Here is a 23671-nt window from a genome sequence, read left to right on the forward strand (position 1 = left end):
CAGCACATGCAGTAGAATGTGAAAACAAATGGATAAAGTGATTGGAAAAGCACTTAATACGCCAGTGAAAGCCCTTCTGTCTCCCTGCATCCATCCTGCAATCATTAAGGACCCTTTTTATCACTCAGAAATATTTAGTTTTACATAGGTTTTATACCCAGGGCAACATGGTTTTTAAGGAGGCTTTTAAATCCAGGGCAGGGCAATAAATTCCACAAAACAGTAGCAAAACACTGCAACAGTTTCTGGTGCTTTTTTTCCATTTTTCAAGAGTGTAAGACATTTCTCAGTGTAATTTTTTCCCCTCACAATTACAATCTGAGGTGTTTATCACAGATTCTCCTGGGTGGCCTGGCTGCTCTTCCTCATAGCAGAGAAAATCAGCCTGATTCATGAGCAGAACAATTCCCACATGTGGTCAAGCCACGTGGATGCCACCTTATATTATATAATAAATATATGTTCTATATTCTTATATTATTCTTATTATCTTATATTAACCATCCTATTCTTATATTATTCTTATATATTAACCATCTTCTTATATATTATATGGAAGAAGATGGTGAATAGAATAGAATAGAATAGAATAGAATAGAATAGAATAGAATAGAATAGAAAATAAATTATATATATTATATCATATTATATTATATATTATATATTATATATTATATATATGATATATTATGTATAATATTATTATATGACATAATATATACTATACATTATATATAATATGCATTTAATATTATATATTATATGTAATATTGTGTATATTATATTATATTATATTATATTATATTATATTATATTATATTACCATATTCTGTTATATTACCATATTCTATATATTTACCATATTCTTATATATTAAGAATAGCCATCCTATATTCTTATATTATTCTTATTATCTTATATTCTCATATTATCCTGAACTAAATTTATGTATTTTACTGGAAAGAACCCTACATCATGTAGAAAAGTGAATTTCTGTGGCTGCAGCACAAGGATCTGTGAAAAAATTTCTATCCATTTTCTACATTTCTCCATTTCAAGAACTCTCTAAGAATCAGCAAGGATGTTAAATGAAAGCTGGCACCAGATTTTTGGTGTCCTTTTGGTCAAATTCACCAAAACTGAGCTCAGATTGTTTGGATACAAATCACCTGGAAATATTTTAGCATTTATCCTCATAAGCATTTACAAAAGCTTATGAGGAGCAGCCACAAGGAGAATTTCATTGATGGGAAGAGATTGTCCCCAAAGACAATACTTGCAACAGAAAAATGCAAAATGCTGCCAAAACCAAGCCTTAAAGTGACTCAGATTCCTTCTAAGAGCTGCAAAAACAAGGAGGAAAACAATCTCTGCCTCCAAAAATTCCACAATAATCTTAACCCTTGGAACAGCGGAGACTCAGGTTTTCACTGGAAGTTTAATCCTGTTGAAAAGGGATTTTGGAATTTTTATCAGCTTTGCCCTCAGTATTCCTTCATACATTTTCTGTGAAGGAAATGGAAGCTGAAAATAAAGGTATTTGCCAGCTCTGTGTGCCCCAAAGTGCTGCTGGAGCTGATGCCAACCTGCACCGAGGTTCTTGAGATGCTTTTTGTGCCATCACCACCCTCAAGAAGCATTAATGAAACATTTCAGACACCTTGGGTCATTTTCCTCTCCCCTTAAAGCATTTCTAAGGCGCAAATGTGTGTTCAGAGAATAATTTAGGTTGGAAAAGACCTCTAAGAGCATCAATTACACCCAGAAATGCCAAGTGCAGCACTAAATCACGTCCCTGAGTGCCACCTGCAGCCCCCTATTAAATGGCACAAACACATTTATTCCTCAGTCACAAACAGCCTAATGGAAAATTAAAATAGAAATATTTTAATTTAATCCCGGCTGCCAGGTTTCCTGCTATTGCTCCTTCAGAGCCAAGTAATAATTAGGGGAAAAGAAGAATTTTAAAGGGGGGAAATCGGAGTTTAAGTGGTTCAGAGTTTAGACCCCGCACATAGGAAACTCCAGAGATCTGACATAATCCACAGTGCTCCCTTTTAATCACTCCTTTTGCAGCTACAGCACCTTTCCCACAAGTCATCCTGGTCAGAGGTTGTATAAAATATTTTTCCTCAGAAATGTCGTTGGTTTGGTTAGGAAGGCATCTTAGCCTTAACCATAATTCTTAGTGTGGGCAGATTTCACTTTCTCACTCAAAATATTTGCACAGTTTTGGAATCATATCCAGTATAAAAATTAATTTAAAGTTGTTTTGCTAAGCCCAGTTAAATTTGGGTACTTTTGCAGATCTTATGTTGAATCAAATCTTATTTTGCAAATACTAAAATGCCCATTAATTTGCAAACAAATCCAATATTTTCTCTGTTACAAGGACAAGGATCTCCTGCTCTCTGCTCTGTCAGATAAAAGAACTGGCAGCACATAGAACCATTTATTAGAAAGACAGCCTGATTTGAGCTGATCACATCTTAAAGACCTGGTTTATGGAAAATAAATGCCTAATGAGAAAAAAAAATATATTCCCAGCACTAAGAACCTGTCACAACAACACTCATCCACAGAAAACTGCACTCAGACTCACAACAATATTTTCAGAGAAATTTAATTTCTCTGCTTTTCAGAGAAATTAAAACCAGCTAAGGTTTCAATTCTTGGAAGTGAGGCAATTTCAGTACATTTTCTAGTTTGAAACTGATTCACCCCTCAGACAACAAATGTAGAGCAATTAGTGCCTCAAAGTTCATTAAGGGACCTGATTTGTGCCACATTCCCACAGCAGTTTCTTGCTGCCATGTCTGCTAACCTGAGAGAATCCAGGATATCCAGCTCAAATCTGCCTTTCTGATAAATAATTCTATGTGCTGCCAGTTCTTTTATCTGACAGAGCAGAGAGCAGGAGATCCCTGTCCTTGTAACACAGCAAATATTGGATTTGTTTGCAAATTGATGGGTATTTTAGTATTTGTAAAATGAGACTTGATTCAACCTAAGATCTGCAAAATATTGCCATATTTTCATGTGGAAATGGGGCAGAAGGGAAAATTCAATTAGGAGTCATGATGGAGTGTGTGAAAAATGAGTGGGAGAAGTCTGCAGAGGCAAATTATTAAATATTATATATATTACCCATCATCACTTACTTGCAATCATAAATTCACACACATAATATTTGCTTCTTATCCCGTGAGCTGAGCTTAGGAAGAAACTTAAGTATGAAAAATAGGATGCCCTGAGGGAAAAAATAATGGGAGAATGACTACATTTATTTATGTAATGGGAATAAAACCATGCTCATATCCTCCTGACATCCATAAAGCCATGCAGAGGAATAGACACACAGCTCCACACAAACATTTAAATATAACATTTATATAACATTTAAGTAAAAATTAAGAACATTTATATAAAGTTCAAATTTATATAACAGATTTCCCTGAAGCTGAGCTCAGGATTTGTGTGGAATCTTGCATAGGAAATGCAATCAGCCGCTGTTCCTTCCTACTGAAACCATGCCACAAGAGTCTGAAGCACTAAAATAGAAATAAATAAACAAATAAATAAATAAAATAAATATATCAGAGAGCTCTCCTGGCAGGTCTGTGTCATTCCCTACATGATTAATTGTGACTATATCACCCAGAAGTAATATTTAAGCTCGTAAATATCTAGCATATATATTCTCCACATGCACACACGCCTCCAGGATGTGTTGGACTTCCCGAGGCAATTTTCAGGATGAAAAGTTTTTCAAAAACTTCTCAATAAAGAAAAGCAGGGAGGGAGAAGATGCAACTTTTCATCCATAAAACTCAAAAGTATTTGTGAAAACAACTCAGTTTCTCTTTGCTGAATTCAGCTGAGGCCAAATTCAAGTTTCAGCTCCTCCAAGCCTCTTCAGGATCTAAAATAATTTCCTTTCCTTTTGCCCCTGGCCCCCTGCCACTAAAAACCAATTGAATGTTCTCATTTCCACCACCTTCCTTCAATACAGAGGGGCTGAATATAATTTTGCTTTCCTTATCTTGAACATGAAAACCTTTCTTCTTCCTTCACAAAACACAATGAATAACTTTCCAAGTATCTAAAATTTAGGACTTTTGACCAGGAACAGTAAAGTTTCTCAAGATTGCACATTCCCCCAAACTGCTTTTCAGGACACAAAACTCCTCATGTTTTCTAGTATCAATAAAACACAGATTTAAATTAACGTTTTAGAGGTGTAAGCACCAGAGTTATGGGCACTTTCATGTGGTTTATGGTTGTTTAATGGCTAAAAAGAGCTCTGTGGTTCACTAAAAAAGCACGTTTGTGTTTTTAAAAGGCATTTCTGCGTCAGTGCCTGGTGTGGAAGGAGGCTCACCTTTCAGCTCCAGCTAAAAACAGATCCTCTCCTGCAGACAGTGGAATTAGAAAGGAACAGAATCCTCTCCCTGGCCAGTTTGTGCTCATCCACAGAGACAATCAGCCAGCATTGTCTGGAATCCATGGGCCATTACCCACCTTAACAGCTCCAGCGTGGAGGCAGGAATGTAAATAACATTTATGTTGGAAATTACCGCAATAACAGGATCAGAATAAAGAAAGACAGTGGAAAACACCAATCAAAGTCCAGATTTTCTGGAAATCTCCAGCAGAGCTAACCCTTAGAAGCTCAAAAGCTGAGATGCTGGAACAGTCCTTAGCAGAAGCTCTAATAAGAATAATCTATCTATCTATCTATCTATCTATCTATCTATCTATCTATCTATCTATCTATCTATCTATCCTAAGCAAGATTCCACACAAATCCTGAGCTCAGCTTCAGGGAAATCTGTTATATAAATTTGAACTTTATATAAATGTTCTTAAATTTTACTTAAATGTTATATAAATGTTATATTTAAATATTTTGTGTGGAGCTGTGTGTCTATTCCTCTGCATGGCTTTATGGATGTCAGGAGGATATGAGCATGGTTTTATTCCCATTACATAAATAAATGTAGTCATTCTCCCATTATTTTTTCCCTCAGGGCATCCTATTTTTCATACTTAAGTTTCTTCCTAAGCTCAGCTCACGGGATAAGAAGCAAATATTATGTGTGTGAATTTATGATTGCAAGTAAGTGATGATGGGTAATATATATAATATTTAATAATTTGCCTCTACAGACTTCTCCCACTCATCTATCTATCTATCTATTTCTATTTAACACTAGAAAGCACAAACAAACCAAGGAAATCCCAAAAAAATTCCCCCCACAAGGTGTTTCCATTCTTTACAAAAACTATAAAAAGAAAACCATTGCACAGTCACAGATCTGAAATAAATCAAGGTTCTTTTAGTTCTTCCTTTCAGGAGCTTCCACAATGCTCCCATGTTTTGGAAACTGATTTTTCTTGTCTCTCATCACAGTCTGAAAAAAAATGAAACTCATCTCCTTTGGAGAAAACTCTGCATATCAACATCCATGCATGGAGAAATGGAAGTATTTTCACTAGGAAATATTGACTTTGATTGCATTAGAAAATTGAATCTGATGTCTTTATTTGTGATTAATCACGGATGTGACCTTTCAGTTTTTGAATTACGTTCTGTTCACAACAGGAAAGTTGGAGGGTCTGGAAGGAGGATAATTTATTTTCACCAGAGATTCACCCCCTACCCTTTGTACCCCTCTGTGGAAAAGCTCAGACTGAGTTGAAAGACCCCAAAGAAGTGAATGACAATGAAATGTTGTCCATCCTGACCATCATCATCATTTTTAGGCTGACAGCGTTCCCTGGCTCACAGCCACCCCCAAACCACGCAAGGGCGTTTAAACCACAGATGTAAACAGCGAGTTCAGGATGAAAGCATTGATTTCCCACACCAAAAAGTCTTCATACTTAAACTGAATGCCTAGAATAGCATTTTTAAAGGCATTTGTAATTATACTTTTTTAGCCTTATTCCCTTGGTTAAAATGTGGGAGATTTATTAAATATATACACTACCATAATCGTGTGGATGTTTCTAATTAATGGCCAATCACAGTCAGCTGGCTCGGACTCTCTGGTCAGTCACAAGATTTTATTATCATTCCTTTCTATTCCTTGCAAGCCTTCTGATGAAATCCTTTCTTCTACTCTTTTAGTATAGTTTTAATTCTATCATTTTCTTTTAATATAATATATATCACAAAATAACAAACCAGCCTTCTGAAACATGGAGTCAAGATTCTCATCTCTTCCCTCATCCTGGGACCCCTGCAAACACCACCACAAACAGCAAAACTCCTTTTTTGTTTTTCTGGTTTTTATTTCCCTGCTTATGGTTAATGTATATTCAGGCCCTGTGGCACAACAGAGCCCTTTGAAGGGTAGAAATCTGTTTCTTATCTCCCCTGGTTTATCTTTGCTGGGCAGTTTAATGACAGCAGCGTTTTATCCCGTGCCAGAATAAATCCCTCACTGTAAGTGCAAAGAAAAACTGAGCATGTTTATAAAATAGAATAAATCTCCATTTGTCTGGGGCAGGGCCTCTCACAAATCCTGCAAGACAGCAACCAGGCAATTTCAGTCCCAAAAGCCAAGTTCTTAAGTGCTTTCTGAACACTATTTTGAGATTTCTAAGGAAATTTTACCACACCATAAATCTCTGAGGGTGTAATTACTGGTAATATTCTCAGGAACTTTGATTCACCTTTTCCATGGGAATGTGTTTGACCTATGGCTGGAAAATTGATGGCCCAAATGGACAGCAGGGCATTCACTTACACTTAAACAGGATTACCTGGCATGTTGAAACTATAATGGCAATTTTATATGGGATAAAATTTTATTTTATAATTATAATTTAATATTATAATATATTAATATTAATATACATTATAATTATATATATATATATATTTATATATAATGTTTTATATATTATTATATATATATATATTATATATTATATATTATATATTATATATATTAATTTTATAAAACTATAATTATAATTTATAGTTTGGCACTATTTATACATCCCAGAGCTCCATTTCTCAAAACTCAGCACTATCCAAACAAAACACTCACCAGACTGTCGGAAAAAAACCAAACAAAAAAATATCATTGGAGACAGATTAGCAAAGACACCATAATATCAATTATACCTTTATTCATTGACTTATATTAATATACACACACACATATATATATATACACACATATATACATATATACACATATGCATATATAGACATTACATATATATATGTATGTATGTGTATATATACATATATACATATATACATATATACATATATACATATATACATATATACATATATGTATACAATTTAAGACTAAGACACATGGGCTTCATTTTCCACTCCCAGAATCTATTGGTGCACAGCTTCACATTTATTTGGCTCAGTCAGGAATAACCACACAAATATGAATATTAATACAAATAAAAATAAAAAATAAAAATATAAACATATAAAAATATAAAAATATAAAAATAGAAATTATAGGAATATAAATAGTACATATGTGAACTAAATGTTTTAGTTATTTTAAAAAGAGAGACAACCAAAAAAGAGAGAGGGGGATAAAGCCAATCCAATACGCAGTTTTTCAATGAGGAAAAAACTTGATATACATAGGAATACAAATAAAAATATAAATAATATCAATAATAGATATAACATAAATAATAGTAATATAAATAGTATATATGTGAACTAAATGTTTAAGTCATTTTAAAAAGAGAAAGAGGGGGATCAAGCCAATGCAACAGGCAGTTTTTCAATGAGAAAAAAAAACCTGTTAAATGAGTTTAATGATATTAATAGTCTCCCAAATTGGCAAATTATCCACAATACCTCAATGGTTTATGTGCCCTGGAAGCAGCAAATCATGGAGATCATTAAAGACATAAAGCTTACAGATATTTCAAATACAGGCTGGCAAGAGAAGATTGCTTGTATCCAAAAGAATCAATAGAAAAAAATACAGAAAAACAACCCCAGCACATATTTCAGCTATCACTAATTACTGCTTTTGGCATAACGGGCACCAAAAAGAATTCACAAAGATTTACTCATCTGCAAGGGCAGATGAATTTGTTATGTATTATTTGTTATTTGTTATGTATTTTTTTAATTTTTTATTTTTATTATAAAGACAAATCTGCAACTTCAATCAAAAATCTAATAATTGCTTGCAGTGCCCTGAAGTTTAATAGGGAGAATTAAAACCAAGAGTAGTGAGCATGCAGACACAATGAACATTTAAACAAAGTCTAAAAAACCCTGACAAACACTCAAACACTTGCACTATTATTAGCCTGTTGCTCAGTTTTCCCAAATAAAAACTAATGGCAGTGTAAATCAAGAGGGCTCCGTGTCCCGGACCATAATCCATTTGCTTTGTTTGAAATTCCATCAGGGCTTGTTTGAAACAGGATTTCTTCGGAATCCTCCAGCCACAGGATTCGGGGTTGGAAGTTTTGAAGAGGAAGCTTGAGAAGTGATAAATTTTTAACAGCCTGCTAAATTTGTCAGAGTGTTTTGTGAAACTTCTATCTGCAAGCCTCTGCGAGCTTGTTCATGTTATGGCGAATTTTTAGCTTTGCCTGGCAGTAATAAATCACAATTTGAAAATAAATGCAGAGCTCTGGGCAGGAGACAACGGAGGCACATCCCCCGAGCCCTGTGGTCACTGCCAGCCTGAGCCATGCTGGCATTCTGTGATTTACTTTGGTCTTTCCTATATAAATGCAAATTTCTGTTCTACCTTCAGCAGCACAAAGCCCCCGGCACTCCGAAGGAGGGTAAATCTAGTTTGGAACAAAGATTTGCTGGGAGACAGGAACATCTCACAAAAACCCTTCAGCAGGGGGCGAAGCCCAACATCTCTGGGGGGCCTTGCAGGAAGCATTGTCTGCATGGGAGAGGTCAAAAGGAGAATAAAAACACACAGAGCAGCTGCAAATCAGTTTTATATAAAAATTAATATAATATAATATAATATAATATAATATAATATAATATAATATAATATAATATAATATAATAATATTTATATATAATTATGCGTGTATAAAATTATATATAATTATACATATTAATATGTAATTATAATATCTATAATATAATATAATATTATAATACAATAATATCATATTATATATCATTTTATTAATATTATAATATTATTAATTTGTATATTATAATATTATATTATTGTTATTATAATTATAATAATATATATTATTGCACATATCATCTATATTATACATATAATATATAATATATAGTGTATAATATATAACATATAATATATAATATATAATATATAATATATAATGTATAATGTGTATATACATTAATATAATATAATATAATATAATATAATATAATATAATATAATATAATATAATATAATATAATATAATATAATATAATATAATATAATATAATATAATATAATATAATATAATATAATATATATTTTAGTATATACTAAAACTAAAGAAATAGAAAGGATACATCAGAAGGCTTAACAAGAATGAATAACGAAATCTTGTGACTGACTCCTCAGAGTCCAACACAGCTGGCTGTGATTGGTCATTAATTAAAAACAATTCCCATGGAACCAATCAAAGCTGCACCTGTTGGTAAAGGATCTCCAGACCACATTCCCAAACAATCACATAATTATTGTTTTCATTCTTTTCTGAGGTCTCTCAGCTTCCCAGGAGAAGAAATCCTGGTGAAGGGATTTTTCAGAAAATATCATGGTGCCGCCTCCTGTGCAGGTGGAACTTCCTGGGCACCAGTCCCTGCCTGCTGCCTCTTGTGTTTCTCTGAGCAGAGCCGGGTCCCTGCTCTGGCACCCGGAGACAGCACCCAAGCTGGCTCCCAAAACCCAAATTGGGTTTATCATAACGGCAATGGGACAGGGAACAACTCAAGAGCAAAAAGATTGCTTTAGTAGCACCAAAAAAGAGTTAATGGATGTAACACTTTGCTGAGAGTTGCACTTTTTGGCAATGGGTATTATCCTCTTAGACAGAGGGCAGGAGCATGGGGATTTCCTGCATTTTCCTGTTTGCTCATGGTGGAGAGCAATTGTGCAAAGTTTACAATTCCTCTTCACCAGCTCCTCAAACAATGAAGTTACCAAGTGCCCGACAAAGCTGTTTGCAAAAACATCATTGCACAAGTTCTTCGTGACCTGCAGCACAAAATTCCCCCTTTGAACCCACGGAGAGTTTTGTGCAACACATTTCTAAACATTGTTTAAAATGAGGGAGAAATAAGCATGATCTTAAAGAAAGGAATGAATATTGCAATAAAATCTCCCAAGCCCTGCGTGCACGTTTAACACAGAGCAGATGCGCTGGACCTGCGTGAATCACAAAAACATCAATTTAGCTAAATATGCAACAACGTGTTACACATCTGGGATTTTTCTAGGTCTTGAAGTAGTTGTGTAAGACAGCTCCACTAAAAGAAACTCCAGGTGATTCTGTGGTGCTGGTGACAGAGCGGGGTGACAGCGCCGTGACTGATGGGCTGGGCTGCTCCCGGATGCTCCGCAGACTCTCGGGTTACCTCAGGTGAGCGCTCACAGCTCAGCCAGCTCTCATTCCGACAGCTCTGCGGACACAGCCGGGGCTCTCCGGCGGGCAGGGAGAGCGGAGCCGCGGGCAGAGCCGGGATCTTCCCCCGGGAGCGCGGAGCATCCCTCGGCAGCGTCCCGGGACACAGCGGCGGGACGGAGCCGGGCATCCCACCGCATCCGCCGCTTCCCATCACTTCCCATCAGATCCCACCGCTTCCTATCGCTTCTCATCGCTTCCTATCAGATCCCACCGCTTCCCATCGCATTCACTGCCTGCCACCGCTTCCCACTTCATCCCACCCCTTCCCATCTCCTCGCACCCCGTCCCATCCCATCCTACCACTTCCCACCGCATCCCATCGCCTCCCACCTTATCCCATAGCCTCCCACCGTATTCCACCGCCTCCCACCACATCCCATCGCTTCTCATCTCATCCATCGCCTCGCCTCCCATCGCATCCTCCGCCTCCCCCGCGTCCCAGCCCAGCCCAGCCCCAGCGGGAGCGGCGGCTCCTCCCGGCCGCGCTGCCCGAGCTGCCACAGCCGCTGCCGGCTCCTGTGCCCTCGGTGAGTGACCCGCGACGGGACAGGGGCAGCGGGAGGGACTGGGGGGATTGCAGGAGCTGGAGGAATTGCAGGAGCTGGAGGAACTGGGGGAATTGGGGGGAACTGGAGGGATTGGAGTAACTGGAGGGATTTGAGTAACTGGAGGGATTGGAAGGACTGGAGGGACTGGAGGAATTGCAGGAGCTGGAGGAACTGGGGGAATTGGGGGAACTGGAGGGATTGGAGGAACTGGAGGGATTGGAGGAACTGGAGGGACTGGAGAGATTGGAGGGACTGGAGGGACTGGAGGAATTGCAGGAGCTGGAGGAATTGCAGGAGCAGGGGGAATTGGGGGAATTGGAGAGATTGGAGGGACTGGAGGGACTGGAGGAATTGCAGGAGCTGGAGGAATTGCAGGAGCTGGAGGAATTGCAGGGATTGGAGCAACTGGAGGGACTGGAGGAATTGGAGAGCTTGGAGGAACTGGAGGAATTGGAGAGCTTGGAGGAACTGGAGGAATTGGAGGCTGGGGGAGCACAGGAGGCTCCTCGGAGCTCGCTTGTCCCCCCTGAGCACAGTGAGAGGAGCGGGGGAGGAAAGCAAATTTGCTATAGGTGCCAGATCTGTGAAATCCCAGGTCTGCACCCCACTTTTGAGAACTCTCCCCCTTTTAAGAACCCTCCCTCAGCACAAATCAGGAGCAGCAAACTCTCCCCGCTTTTGAGAGCTCTCTCTCAGCACAAATCAGCTCTCGCAGATTTTGGCTGCTCCTCACCCTGCGCATCCCAGCCCCGAGCAGCGGAGGGGAGCGTGGAGCACAGGGGCTCCCTAAGGGCAAACCAAGCCGGAGGAAAACCCCAAAAGGGCAGCAATAGGCTGCAGGAAGCTCAGCCAGCTTCCCCCGGAGGACATTTGTCCCAGCTGAAGATCCAGCAGCCCCAAAGGGCCCCGGGGCACAGAGGAGTCGCTGCGGGTCAGGCACGGAGGGGATGCTCAGGTGGAAATGGGAAGGAAGGGAAGCGTTAGGAAAATTAACCCACAAACACCAGAGGTTTGTGTCTAAAAAGGAGACAGAATACCCTTTTTGGGTTATTTGAATAAAGGGAGAGGCCATGGAGCGTCCCCTGGGGTCTCTCACATTTTTGAAGGACGCAGCCTCCTTTTTATCCCAATTTCCCAGCCACATTTCCCTTCTCTCTTTCCCCATTTCTGAGGTACCTGAGTGGTTCAGGCTTCCCAAAACACCAGATATTTCCCTCTAATGCACAACCTTCCCTTTCAATTTTTAATTCTTATGGCATTTAGGGGTTTTTCTTCCTCGTTGTTTCTTTCATCTTTCAATGTCTAATTTCATTTATCATCAAACCTAAAAGTTTGTTTGTAAAAGCAAATATTTTTTTCCATTCATCAATCAGGGAATCTTCCCATTGTTTCTTTTCTCTCCCAGTGCTGGTTTTATCCACCTGCAGACCCACAGCTTGTTTGGAAAGACAAATCCAGTGCTCCTGTCAGAAGGGAAGCAGATGAAGCCCAGATTCCCCATTGCACTCAGCAGCCACACTTGAATTAATATGGTTCAGGGGAGCTCCTTTCAGCACAGAAAATATTTCTGCTCTTGTTTCAAGCATCTTTCTGGTGAGGGAAGGGAAAAACAGGCAGGGAGGGGTTGGTTCCTGGTTTAAGGAGAACAGGGGCTTGGCTGAAGAAAGAGGATGAGAAAGAACCGAAACCCTCAGCCCCTTCTGAAAACAATTGTGCTCTTGAGAGGAGAAATCCTAAATGCATTATTTTCATCGAGATCTCTCCTCAAACACAAGTGCAGCACATCCTGAGAGGGGTGACCCTGCAGCAGGGACATGGCCTGCCCTAAACCTTACCCCATTCTTGATAGAGCCTTCCTTTATGGACAGGAATGATGGAGAGGAATGGGAATTCTTGGAAAAGATGTTTTTAAAGTTTTTACTTGCAAGGCACCAGGCTCTCTCAGACTCTGTTCCCCTTTGACATCTGCTTAATCCAACAAAAAACATTAAAACTGCTGAGGGGAAAAAAAAAAAAAAAAAAAAAAAAAAAAAAAGAAAAAAATAAGCTTGTTTAAGTCAGATCTGGTGAACAGTAAGTTCACCACATGTTGGAAGAGACTGAAAATACAGATTTCAAATTAAAGATTTAAAAAAACCAAACAGGTGTAAACAGGTTTCAGGTAGGTCACTCTAAATCAGGGATGTTTTTTACTTTTTATATATTATATATATAAAGTCAGATGAGTATTTCTATGAAGGAAAAACTTTGTATTTTCAATTATTTATTGCTAAAATATGAAGGAGCTCATCAAATTACTACAGTAAATTCGCCAGGTTTTGGGAGAGAGTGAAAATACAACTTCTAAATTAAAGATGAAAAAAAAGTGACCTAAAATAAAAATAAACCTTTCAGTAACAGGCTTTACTTTTATTCCCAGTACAAGGAGACAGTGACTCCTCACACCCACTAGGACTTCTAAATCTGTGCATTCTTGTGATGGTTTTCATACAGTTCCAAAGCATAAAAAGCTCACTTGAGCTGAATTTAAGTAAATCCCCAAAGAGTTTTCATAGTGATCAATCTCACCACTGAAAAAACTCCCAGCTCTTACTCTCATATATTGTTTTTTACTTTTGTGAGTAGCGATTCCCAAGCCACTTGGAAAGAACCAGACCTTAATGTTTGAATGGCAGGGTGAGTTACATTTCTAAAAGTTAATTATATTTCTGATGCACAGGGATTAAACCCACCAAGGTTTACAGTTGTCAGGGGTTGGAGTCCAAAAAAAAATCAAGTTTTTTTTGCTATCTTTATAGGAAAAATGTCCTGTTAGACTGCGTTGGGATAACAGATTGAGAACCCAGAACAGAAAGGCACCGCTGCAGCTGCTCAGCCCTAAAGGAGCCACATTGCTGGGAAATTCCCTTTGTTTATAAGGGATTTTACAGCTCAAGGGTTTATTTCCTGCATCACAGCACAGAGGAGTTTTCATCCATCACAGCAGTGATTTCACAGGTCTGGCACCTACAGCAAATTCCCTTTTTGCACACAAGCAATGGGGCAGAGAATATAAGCATAGCAGTACTTGAAGAAAATTATATTTAAATACTGTTTTGCTAAGAGATCACATTGATGACCATTTTTTTTATATTGGTAATATTTAGACTAGCAGAGAAATTAATGCCATATCTGGAAGCTTTGGGATTCTTGTCAAGATGACATTTTCCTCCAATCTCTCGGTAAAAATAACCCATATTTGGGAGATGCTATCACAAGAACAAGACTGGGTTTTGTCATGGAAAAACTGACATTTAGTATAATTTTTACTAGAAAATTCAGCTGCTAAAAGAGGATTTTCATGGAAGTCTGAGCTTACATTTAGAAGGCCAAAACATTCTTTGGATTGTGGCCATCTTCTGTTAACTCTTTTTAATATTCATGGACTATAAGCCAAGTGTTAAAGAGAGTTGTTTAAAAAATGCCAGCCAGTGTCAAAAAAAGTCTGTATTTATCTCCTGATAACTTCAGGTTAAGGCTGAAACTTAAACACTATAAATTTACTTAGGGGAAAAAATGAAGTAAACACAGTGGTGTGTAGAAAATTGTTTAATTAAGTAGCTGTTTATGCTGCTGGAAGGATACTGAAGCTGCACTTCCAAACTGTCCTGGCTGGACTGAGACATTGTCATTTGAGTGGGAACAACAGGCAGCTTTACCAAGTTTTTTCACTTACTTTTTATCAAAAAATATTCCTTGAATATTGGCAGGCATTGAATAGGGACTGTTCCCTTACAGAGAAATAAATGAGTTTTTGAGAGGGAAATTAATCAAACTCCTAGCATGTTTGTACTTTCAACAGCTCAAGGATAATTTAGAGGGAAAAAAATCACTATAAAAATAAGTTTCTTAAGTACAACAGAGTGAGTAAAGGCCATCTGAATCAAAATCTCACCTTCTGCTTGAATTAGTCTGAATCAAAATCTCATTTCTGCTTGAATTTAGTCTGATGAACAAGAATTTTGCTCTTTGCAGCTCTAATTTCTCAAAAATCTATCAGCAAGAGACTTGCCAGTTTCTAGAAACTTTCTCCCACTCAGTCAGGGCTTAATAGATTGCACCTGCCCCAAAGAGGCACCAGGCATCCACTTAGCATTTCCCAGTAGATTCCTGCTCCTTGGAAATGCAATACAATAACAAATCATGATTGCTGAGCCTCCCTGTAGGAAAAGCTCTTCGCAGACAGCAAAAATTAAGGAGGCATTTCATGGTGAGGTCAGGGTTTGGAGTTTCCACAAAGCAATCCAAGGTTTAGGGCTGCTTTTTTGTTTTTAAATCTGTTCTGAGTGAACTTTGTTTCAGTGTCATTAAACTGTGCAAACATTAAAGCCCATTTATTCATTATTATTGCTTTCTTCTGCTGGGTTAGAGATAAGGAATGACATCAGTAGCTCCTGAAGAAAGGGCACCTTAACCTGCTTTGGATCAGGAGCTCCCCTGATCAATTCTGCACGTTGCTTCCTCAATCCTGCCCTCAGCAGTGCCAGGAGAAGGTTTGGGAAGCAGTGAACACCATTTACTGTATTCTGCTGGTTTATTCACAGAATCCCAGAATTGTCAGGTGTCCGGTTTTCGGCTGTTTGAAGGGCCTGGAAAGGCCCGGGGTGGCCTTGGGGCAGCCGCGTATCGAAGGACGAGAAGAGGCTTCAGTTCTTCTTTCGGTCTTTATGTTTATTAATTGTTTATCTAAAAGATTTTCTTTCGGCCCGACAGAGCTCTGCTCAGCAGCCAGCCATGAGCACACTGTCACTCCCTCCGGACAGTCACCTATCTTTATACCCATGGTTACGTGTACAATATTTATCATTTTTCCCCAATACCTTTTATTCTTATTGTCCGGTGCACTTTCAGTAATGACCAATCCCAAAGTGTCACCATCACCACAGAAGATGGAGGAGAAGAAGAAGAAGAAGGACAGGACACGCCCCAATTCCTCCATCTTACTTCTCTAAACCCCCCTGTACAGAAATCCTAAACCCTGTGTCTCACCCTCTAATTAACCAATCCCTTCACCATTCACCCCGGTGAAACCCTCCTGTCCTCATACAGGTGTCGTCTCCTGTGTAGGATCAAAGTGCAGCCACCAGACACTTCTGGAACATTCCAGGACTCCCGAGCCCCCCAAGGGTGCTCTCGGTGACACCTCAGTCCTGAGGTGCTGAGATCCCACAGTCAGGGCTGGAAGGATCTCCGGAGATCATCCAGCCCAGGCCCAAAGGCAGTTCAGCTATTCCATACACAGCCAAGGAGAGCTGGCTAACCAGGCAGATTTCTTTGCTGGTATTTTTTCCAGCTGAAGACTGAGTTAAAGTTGCCTTTTCTCCCTTTATTTTGCCATGAATTTAAATGGAAGTACATAGGGGTGAAGATCAGTCATTCCAGCTTCTTTCATCAGCTCCTTGCCTTGGCCGTGCCCTGCACTTAAACACACCTGAAGAGCTGGAGACAAAGACACAGACTGGGATGTAACCACTTTCCAGACATGCTGGTTTAATTTCCATGGAATCATTCCTGTCCTCAGCTTCCATGGAGTCATTCCTATCCTCAACATCCTTATTCCTGTCCTCAGCATCCATGGAATAATTTCTGCCCTCAACATCCATGGAATAATTTCTGTCCTCAATATCCATGGAGAAGTTTCTGTCCTCAACATCCATGGAATAATTTCTGTCCTCAATATCCATGGAATAATTTCTGTCCTCAGCATCCATGGAGTCATTTCTCTCCTCAGCATCCATGGAATCATTTCTGCCCTCAACATCCATGGAATAATTTCTGTCCTCAATATCCATGGAATAATTTCTGTCCTCAGCATCCATGGAGTCATTTCTCTCCTCAGCATCCATGGAGCAGTTTCTGCCCTCAACATCCATGGAATAATTTCGGTCCTTAGCATCCATGGAATAATTTCTGTCCTCAGCATCCATGGAATCATTTCTGCCCTCAACATCCATGGAATAATTTCTGTCCTCAGCATCCATGGAGTCATTCCTATCCTCAACATCCTTATTCCTGCCCTCAGCATCCATGGAATAATTTCTCTCCTCAGCATCCATGGAGCAGTTTCTGCCCTAAACATCCATGGAATAATTTCTGTCCTCAGCATCCATGGAATAATTTCTGTTCTCAGCATCCATGGAATAATTTCTGCCCTCAACATCCATGGAATAATTTCTGTCCTCAGCATCCATGGAATAATTTCTGTCCTCAGGATCCATGGAATAATTTCTCTCCTCAGCATCCATGGAGCAGTTTCTGCCCTCAACACCCATGGAATAATTTCTGCCCTCATCATCCAGGAGTCATTTCTCTCCTCAGCATCCATGGAATAATTTCTGTCCTCAACACCCATGGAATAATTTCTGTCCTCATTCTCAGGAGATGCTCTGTGAGCTGTGAGCGGCTGCCTCAGAGGAATTGTCCAGGCAGAGCCTGAAGGATCCAGGATCACAGCACTCCCCAGGTACTCCTGTCTCCTCTGCCTATGGATGCTGCTGGCACACAGGACACATCTCCTCTCCCAGCACCCACCTGTGAGTAAAACCCAGGCAAGAAGGAATTTGACCTCTCATAAGGCAGCACAAATCATTTGAGCTCAAACACTGATTACTGGAATAAAAGGGATAAAGTTAAATGAAGTATTGCATCACTGAGTTTCAATAGGAAATGCTGATTATTGAACAATCTGTTGCATTGTGTTGCTCTGGACATGTTTGGAGTTATGAGGGTGAGAAATCCCATGCATACCTCAGTGCTAGTTGTGTAAATGCCTTGAGCAAATATATGCACAGTCTCAATTTCCTTCCTTATTGCTTTGAGAGATTTACCAGAACATAAACTCAGAGAAGCTATGAAATGGCACAGAATGTGTGTCACCCTCACAGACATTTTTCATCAATGGACAGGAGGCAGAATTTGGTCAGTTATCATTTGCTCCAAGAGGTAAAATATCATTAATCAATCCTGCACTGTGGATCAATACATGAAGTTAGCAGTTGGTAAGCAGAAGATGCTTATTAATCCTGAAAAATCCTAATATTTTGCATTTGATCTCAAATAGGCCTGGCATCTTTAAATGTTTGAAATCTGTGCGAGCCTAAATTGTGTAGGAAGAGATTACTCATTACCTATAATTTGAACGACTGCCTACTGACTGCCAACTGCTGGATTCCCAAATTGTTGGAGGCTGTAAATAAGCACTGGCTTGTTTAAATTATTTAGTACAGAATATGTAAATATTGCTTTTTACTAGCATATTTTTAATTGGTTTGCCAGTATGGAGCTTATGTTACAGTTCACAATCAGCTGTTTAATGAGATATGATGAATTAAAACTGTGAGGAATTAAATTTCTTCTTCAGATTGAGGGATCAGAAGAGATGAAACTCTATGAAAACTGTTTGGGATTGGTTAGTGGGGTTTCCTAGAACACAAATCACTTGTATGTAAATGTCACTGTCATATTTTCTGAAAAATCCCTTTGCCAGGATTTCTTCTCCTGGGAAGCTGAGAATCTTCAGAGAAAAAAAAAACAATTATTATCTCAATTGCTTCTCCTGTATTTTGCTGCTTTGGAATGCGGTTGGAGATTGTTTATCAAACAAGTGATTGTTAGATTGGTTTAATGTGAATTGTTTTGACTTAATGACCAATCACTGTCTGGCTGTGTCAGACTCTGGAAAGAGTCATGAGTTTTCATCATCATTCTTTGTAGCCTTCTGTCTGTATCCTTTCTGTATTCTTTAGTATTGTTTTAGTATAGCATTTCTTTAATATATTAGAAATAACATATAATAATAAATTGGCCTTCTGAGAACATGGAGTCAGATTCCTCATCTTTCACCTCATCCTAGGGACACAGCAAACTCAATATGTAAAATGTCTTAAAAATTTGTTTTTTAGGAAAGCCCTAAAAGGGACAGTGCTAAGCTGAGGCACAAATTAGCTTTATTATCTTATTACTGCAGTGACTGAGTTGGTTTTTTTTCCTTTCCTCTAGTTGTGGAAATAAAAATCCCCAAGCAGCCCAACACGTTTTCAGCCAGGAGTGCAAACCATGACTGAACGCCCAAGGCCTGGACACCCACTCCGCTTCTCCCTCACCAAAAAGATGTCCAACAACACAACAGAGGCCTCCAGCAGCGCTCCCCGAGCCCTCCTAGGCCTGTTCCTGGGCAGCATCTCCCTGATCACCATTGTCATGAACATCCTGGTGCTGTGTGCCGTGAGGACGGAGAAGAAGCTGCAGACCGTGGGCAATTTATACATCGTGAGCCTCTCCATCGCCGACCTGATCGTGGGGGCGGCCGTCATGCCCCTCAACATCGTGGACCTGCTGAGCTCCCGGTGGCCCCTGGGGCTGGCAGCCTGCTTGTTCTGGCTCTCCATGGATTACGTGGCCAGCACGGCCTCCATTTTCAACCTCTTCATCCTGTGCATGGACCGGTACCGCTCGGTGCAGCAGCCGCTCCGGTACCTCAAGTACCGCACCAAGATGAGGGCCTCGCTGCTCATCCTGGGCGTCTGGCTGCTCTCCTTCACCTGGCTCATCCCCATCCTGGGCTGGCACGTCTTTGCCAACAACGGGCGCAGGAAGGTGCAGGGGAACAAGTGTGAGACGGAGTTCTTCGAGGTGACCTGGTTCAAAGTGCTGGCGGCCATCTTTAACTTCTACCTGCCCTCACTGCTGATGCTGTGGTTCTACTGCAGAATCTTCAGCACTGTTCGAAAGCACTGCCAGCACAGAGAGCTCAGCAATGGCTCCTACTGGTCCTCTGTGGAAAAAACCACCACTCCTCAGACCAAGACGAAGGATGAGAAAAATATCTGCCTCCAGGAGCAAGTCGTAGGTGGGAACACCCCTGGTGCAGAAAAGAAAAACTCTCCAGAGCCCCATAAAGTGGAGGCAGAGCTTTGTTTCAGCCATCCTGACGGAGCTTCAAAGGCCCTGAGTAATGGGAAAGTCCTGAACTGGAGCTGCTTCTCTCTCAGCACAGCCAAGGCTGAGCCTGGCGTGGATAAAGCGGGGAAGAGGAGGGTGTGTGCCACGGAAAACCCTGGGAATGAGGAGCAGCCTGGCTGCCAGGACAGTGACTCCAGCGGGGCCTCAGACCACCACACCTTCACTGAGGTGGCAGAGCCCAGCCCCAGAGGAGCCTGCTGTCCTCAGGGGAGGACGGAGCGCAGGGACTCGAGGGGAATGGCATTCCTGAGGAAAACCTGGCACACCCTGCATGGGCACTCCAGGAGCATCCAGTGGCACGGGAACAGGGAGAGGAAGGCAGCCAGGCAGCTGGGGGTGATCATGGCAGCCTTCATGCTCTGCTGGATCCCCTACTTCGTGCTCTTCATGGTGATAACCTTCCACGACCACAAGCAGCTCTCAGAGCTGCACAGGGCCACCATATGGCTGGGCTACATCAACTCCACCTTGAACCCGTTCCTCTACCCTCTCTGCAACCAGAATTTCAAAAAGACTTTTAAAAAGATCCTTCACATTCATTGATGCTGGTCTGGGGTTTTGGAGCTCAAGTGCAGCTCAGGATTTCGACCAAACAAAATGTTCTGGTTCCAAAGCATGGGTTCCCCGTTAACAGTGAAAGACTTTGGCAAACTGTAATCTCTAAAAGTGGGAAATGTGCATTTAATAGTTTTAACACATTTAAAGAGCAACTTCAGGTCAAGAATCTGAAAACCTCAAGGTCAGTACATGAACTGTTACACTGTTGTCAACCTTTCACCACTTGATACCACCACTTCCTTCACAGAAACCTCTTCAGTGATTATAAATTATTCAGCTACAGAAAAGGAAGAAATCACATTTCTGTCATTGGCCAAAAACATTTTTTTCTTTCAACTTACTCCATGAAATACATTGCTTGTGAAGTGAGATTTGCAAGTGGAGGTACTTTGCACAGTCAAAGAAAGAACTTGCATCTGTTTAAAAAAACTCCCCTATTTATTTACAGCTTCCCCCAAAGCACAAACTTTTCATCAAATGTCAAGTTTTCGTGTGTATCCTACTGTATCTCTTTGGTATAATGCTTATATTAACTGTACATTACCTTTGCTGGAAAAAAAAGTAGATTTTTTATGTCCCAAAAGAGTTTCCATGCTCAATATAGTATCATCATCTGTTCCAGAAGGGTGTGCTGCTGTTCCTAGACTTGCAGAATATAGCTGATTATACATGAAATATGTTTCCCTTTTCTACCCTTTGTATTTAATTGTATTTCATAAATCTTGCTGTCAAATATTTCAGGAGAAAAACACAATAATTAAAACTCAGTATTGGAAAAGAGACCAAGAAGATGTTGAAGCACAACTGAAAGCTGGGCTGGCTTTGATGTTTCAAAGAAAAAAGAAATTCCTCTCATTCATTTTGTTATGCTGCTGAATTTCCCACATTCTGAACAGTTTCTTAATTGCATTTAAAGGATTCAATATTAAATGAAGCCCTAATATGTCTGCATTTTAATACATTGGGGAAATGTGCTAAAGGAATAAACCTAAATTCAGGCTGTATCAGTGCATCATGCAAGGTTCAGAGATTAATTGACTTTGGTTTCAAGTTGCACACAGGAAAAATTGCAATTAGGAATCTTAAATCTAGGAGAAATAAGGCAAAATGCAGAGAGAAAACATAAAACCAACAAAATTCATTGCAGAATTCAGACAACTTTTTCACTGCAGGAGGAACACCTGCACAAGGAGTGAAATGCACCTTTTTGGAGCAGAGAACAGAACCTTTTGAAACACATTCTCTAATCCCTGGCCTTCCACAAACAATTACTGAGGTTCACAGCCATTAAATTGTTTTTTTTCCTATTCTGATTTGCAACAGCAATTCTGGCCAGAATGGATGGTAATTTAGATGATCCCTGAGGAAATAAAAGTTAGCCACAGTTATTAGTGCTGAAAACCACATTTACCTAAGGGCTGCTGAGAGTTATCAAGAAATCTGTCCTGTTGCTCATGAAAATTGCCTTTTCTGACCTTAAAATGTACTAATACATGACAAAACCTCAGCAAGATCATTAAAAATTGGTCTAAAAATGGTGGTGACTGTAACAACAAAAATGTTTGGTAAAAATAAAGAACATTCAAACAGCTAAACCCAGGAAAATAAAACTGAACTTTTTTTTTTTTTTTAATTTCAAGCCATTTTACCCATGATCTTTGTGTAGCTGTGTTAACAGCAAAGACAGGGGATTTGTGATAACCAATTTTATAGCTATTAGATAACAATAAACAGGGAAATGGGACAGTGCATATTTTAAATAGCAATTACCTAAGAAAACTTTTGAGTTTCACTGAGCAGGCAGTTCCAGTGGCTCTGGATGTGAGGGAAGCAGAGGAAAGCAAATTATGGTAAGAAATGGAGAAACCTCCCACCAAGGTGGGGCAAGGCTCAAGAGAATATTTCAGGAGTGGTTTCCCGTAAAATGCTTTCAGTGTTTTCCATTTGACAGCCAAGGTCAGAGGACACAGAGCTTCAGAGAGCGCAACGAGAGTCTGGGGATTTCTTGTGAAAAACATGTTCACTCTCCTGTGCGTGAAAAACGCCAATCATTTGTTTCCAAAATTTTAAATGGTTATAAAAATAGCAATATAATTAGAGTAATAAAAATTTTGGACAATTTGGATTAGGACAATATGAGACAATAGAAACAAAGAGTTACAGACATCCGGGTACCTTTTTCTGGGCAAAATAAGCCTGAAAAAGGACACATGTTAACAGAGGATTAACCCTTAAAAACAATAACCTGTTGCATATTCATACATCTCATACATGATGCATAAATTCCATTCCAACACAGGATTCTGTCTGGTCAGTGCCAACTTCTCCCTCTGAATCCGGATGGCATTTTCAGGACTGAGTGAGGCAGGAAGAAGTTCGTTTCTTCTGATAGGAGAGCAATAAATTCTCTTTCTCTGAAAGATTTAGGTGTTCTGTGGCTGCTGTCTCAGTGGGAGTACCTCATTCCTCTCTTTAAAAAAAGTATCCTACATAGCATAGTTTCTATTTTAACCTTATGTTATAACCCGAAACTGTATTTAACACACTACTTAAGAAAATTAATACAGCATAACTCTCCAACATAACACATATAATATTCATTTTAATATTTGCAAAAAGCCGATCATAAAATACGCATTTTTCACATGTGAAAATTTAAAAAGTTTAATAAAGGACAATAGGAGCGTGGAGCAAAGGTTATTATGGCTGGGTGCATCGTGGCACTCAGTCAGGAGCACACCTGCTATTTCGGAAACACCCTTTATTTACTATTTCCATTCCATCAGCCTGTTACATATTCACAAAAAATTATTTATAAACTTTCCACCAAACTAATTTACATGTTCCAAGAACTGTTTAGCATGGCTCCTCCTCGGTTCCACCTTTTTAGAGCATGCACACTCCTCGGTTGTGGTTTAGGTCCGTTC

General features: G+C 39.7%; 1 protein-coding gene across 3 annotated transcripts; it reads left to right on the plus strand.

Moving 5' to 3' along the window:
* The first annotated feature begins 10895 nt into the window (after positions 1-10895).
* HRH1 (histamine receptor H1) lies at positions 10896-22339 on the plus strand. Of its 3 annotated transcripts, none has more exons than XM_064723924.1 (4): positions 10896-11165; positions 13985-14183; positions 17604-17758; positions 19224-22339. In XM_064723924.1, exon 4 carries the CDS (start codon positions 19281-19283, stop codon positions 20727-20729), a length of 1449 nt encoding a protein of 482 aa, XP_064579994.1. In that variant the 5' UTR covers positions 10896-11165; positions 13985-14183; positions 17604-17758; positions 19224-19280; the 3' UTR covers positions 20730-22339. The 3 variants fall into 3 exon arrangements, with proteins under 3 accessions (XP_064579994.1, XP_064579996.1, XP_064579995.1); XM_064723925.1 differs by lacking the exon at positions 10896-11165 and adding an exon at positions 12656-12779; XM_064723926.1 differs by lacking the exon at positions 13985-14183.
* The last annotated feature ends 1332 nt before the right edge of the window (positions 22340-23671 follow it).

Source organism: Zonotrichia leucophrys, chromosome 12 (assembly GCF_028769735.1).
Source record: "Zonotrichia leucophrys gambelii isolate GWCS_2022_RI chromosome 12, RI_Zleu_2.0, whole genome shotgun sequence".
In the NCBI taxonomy this organism is placed as follows: Eukaryota; Metazoa; Chordata; class Aves; order Passeriformes; family Passerellidae; genus Zonotrichia; species Zonotrichia leucophrys.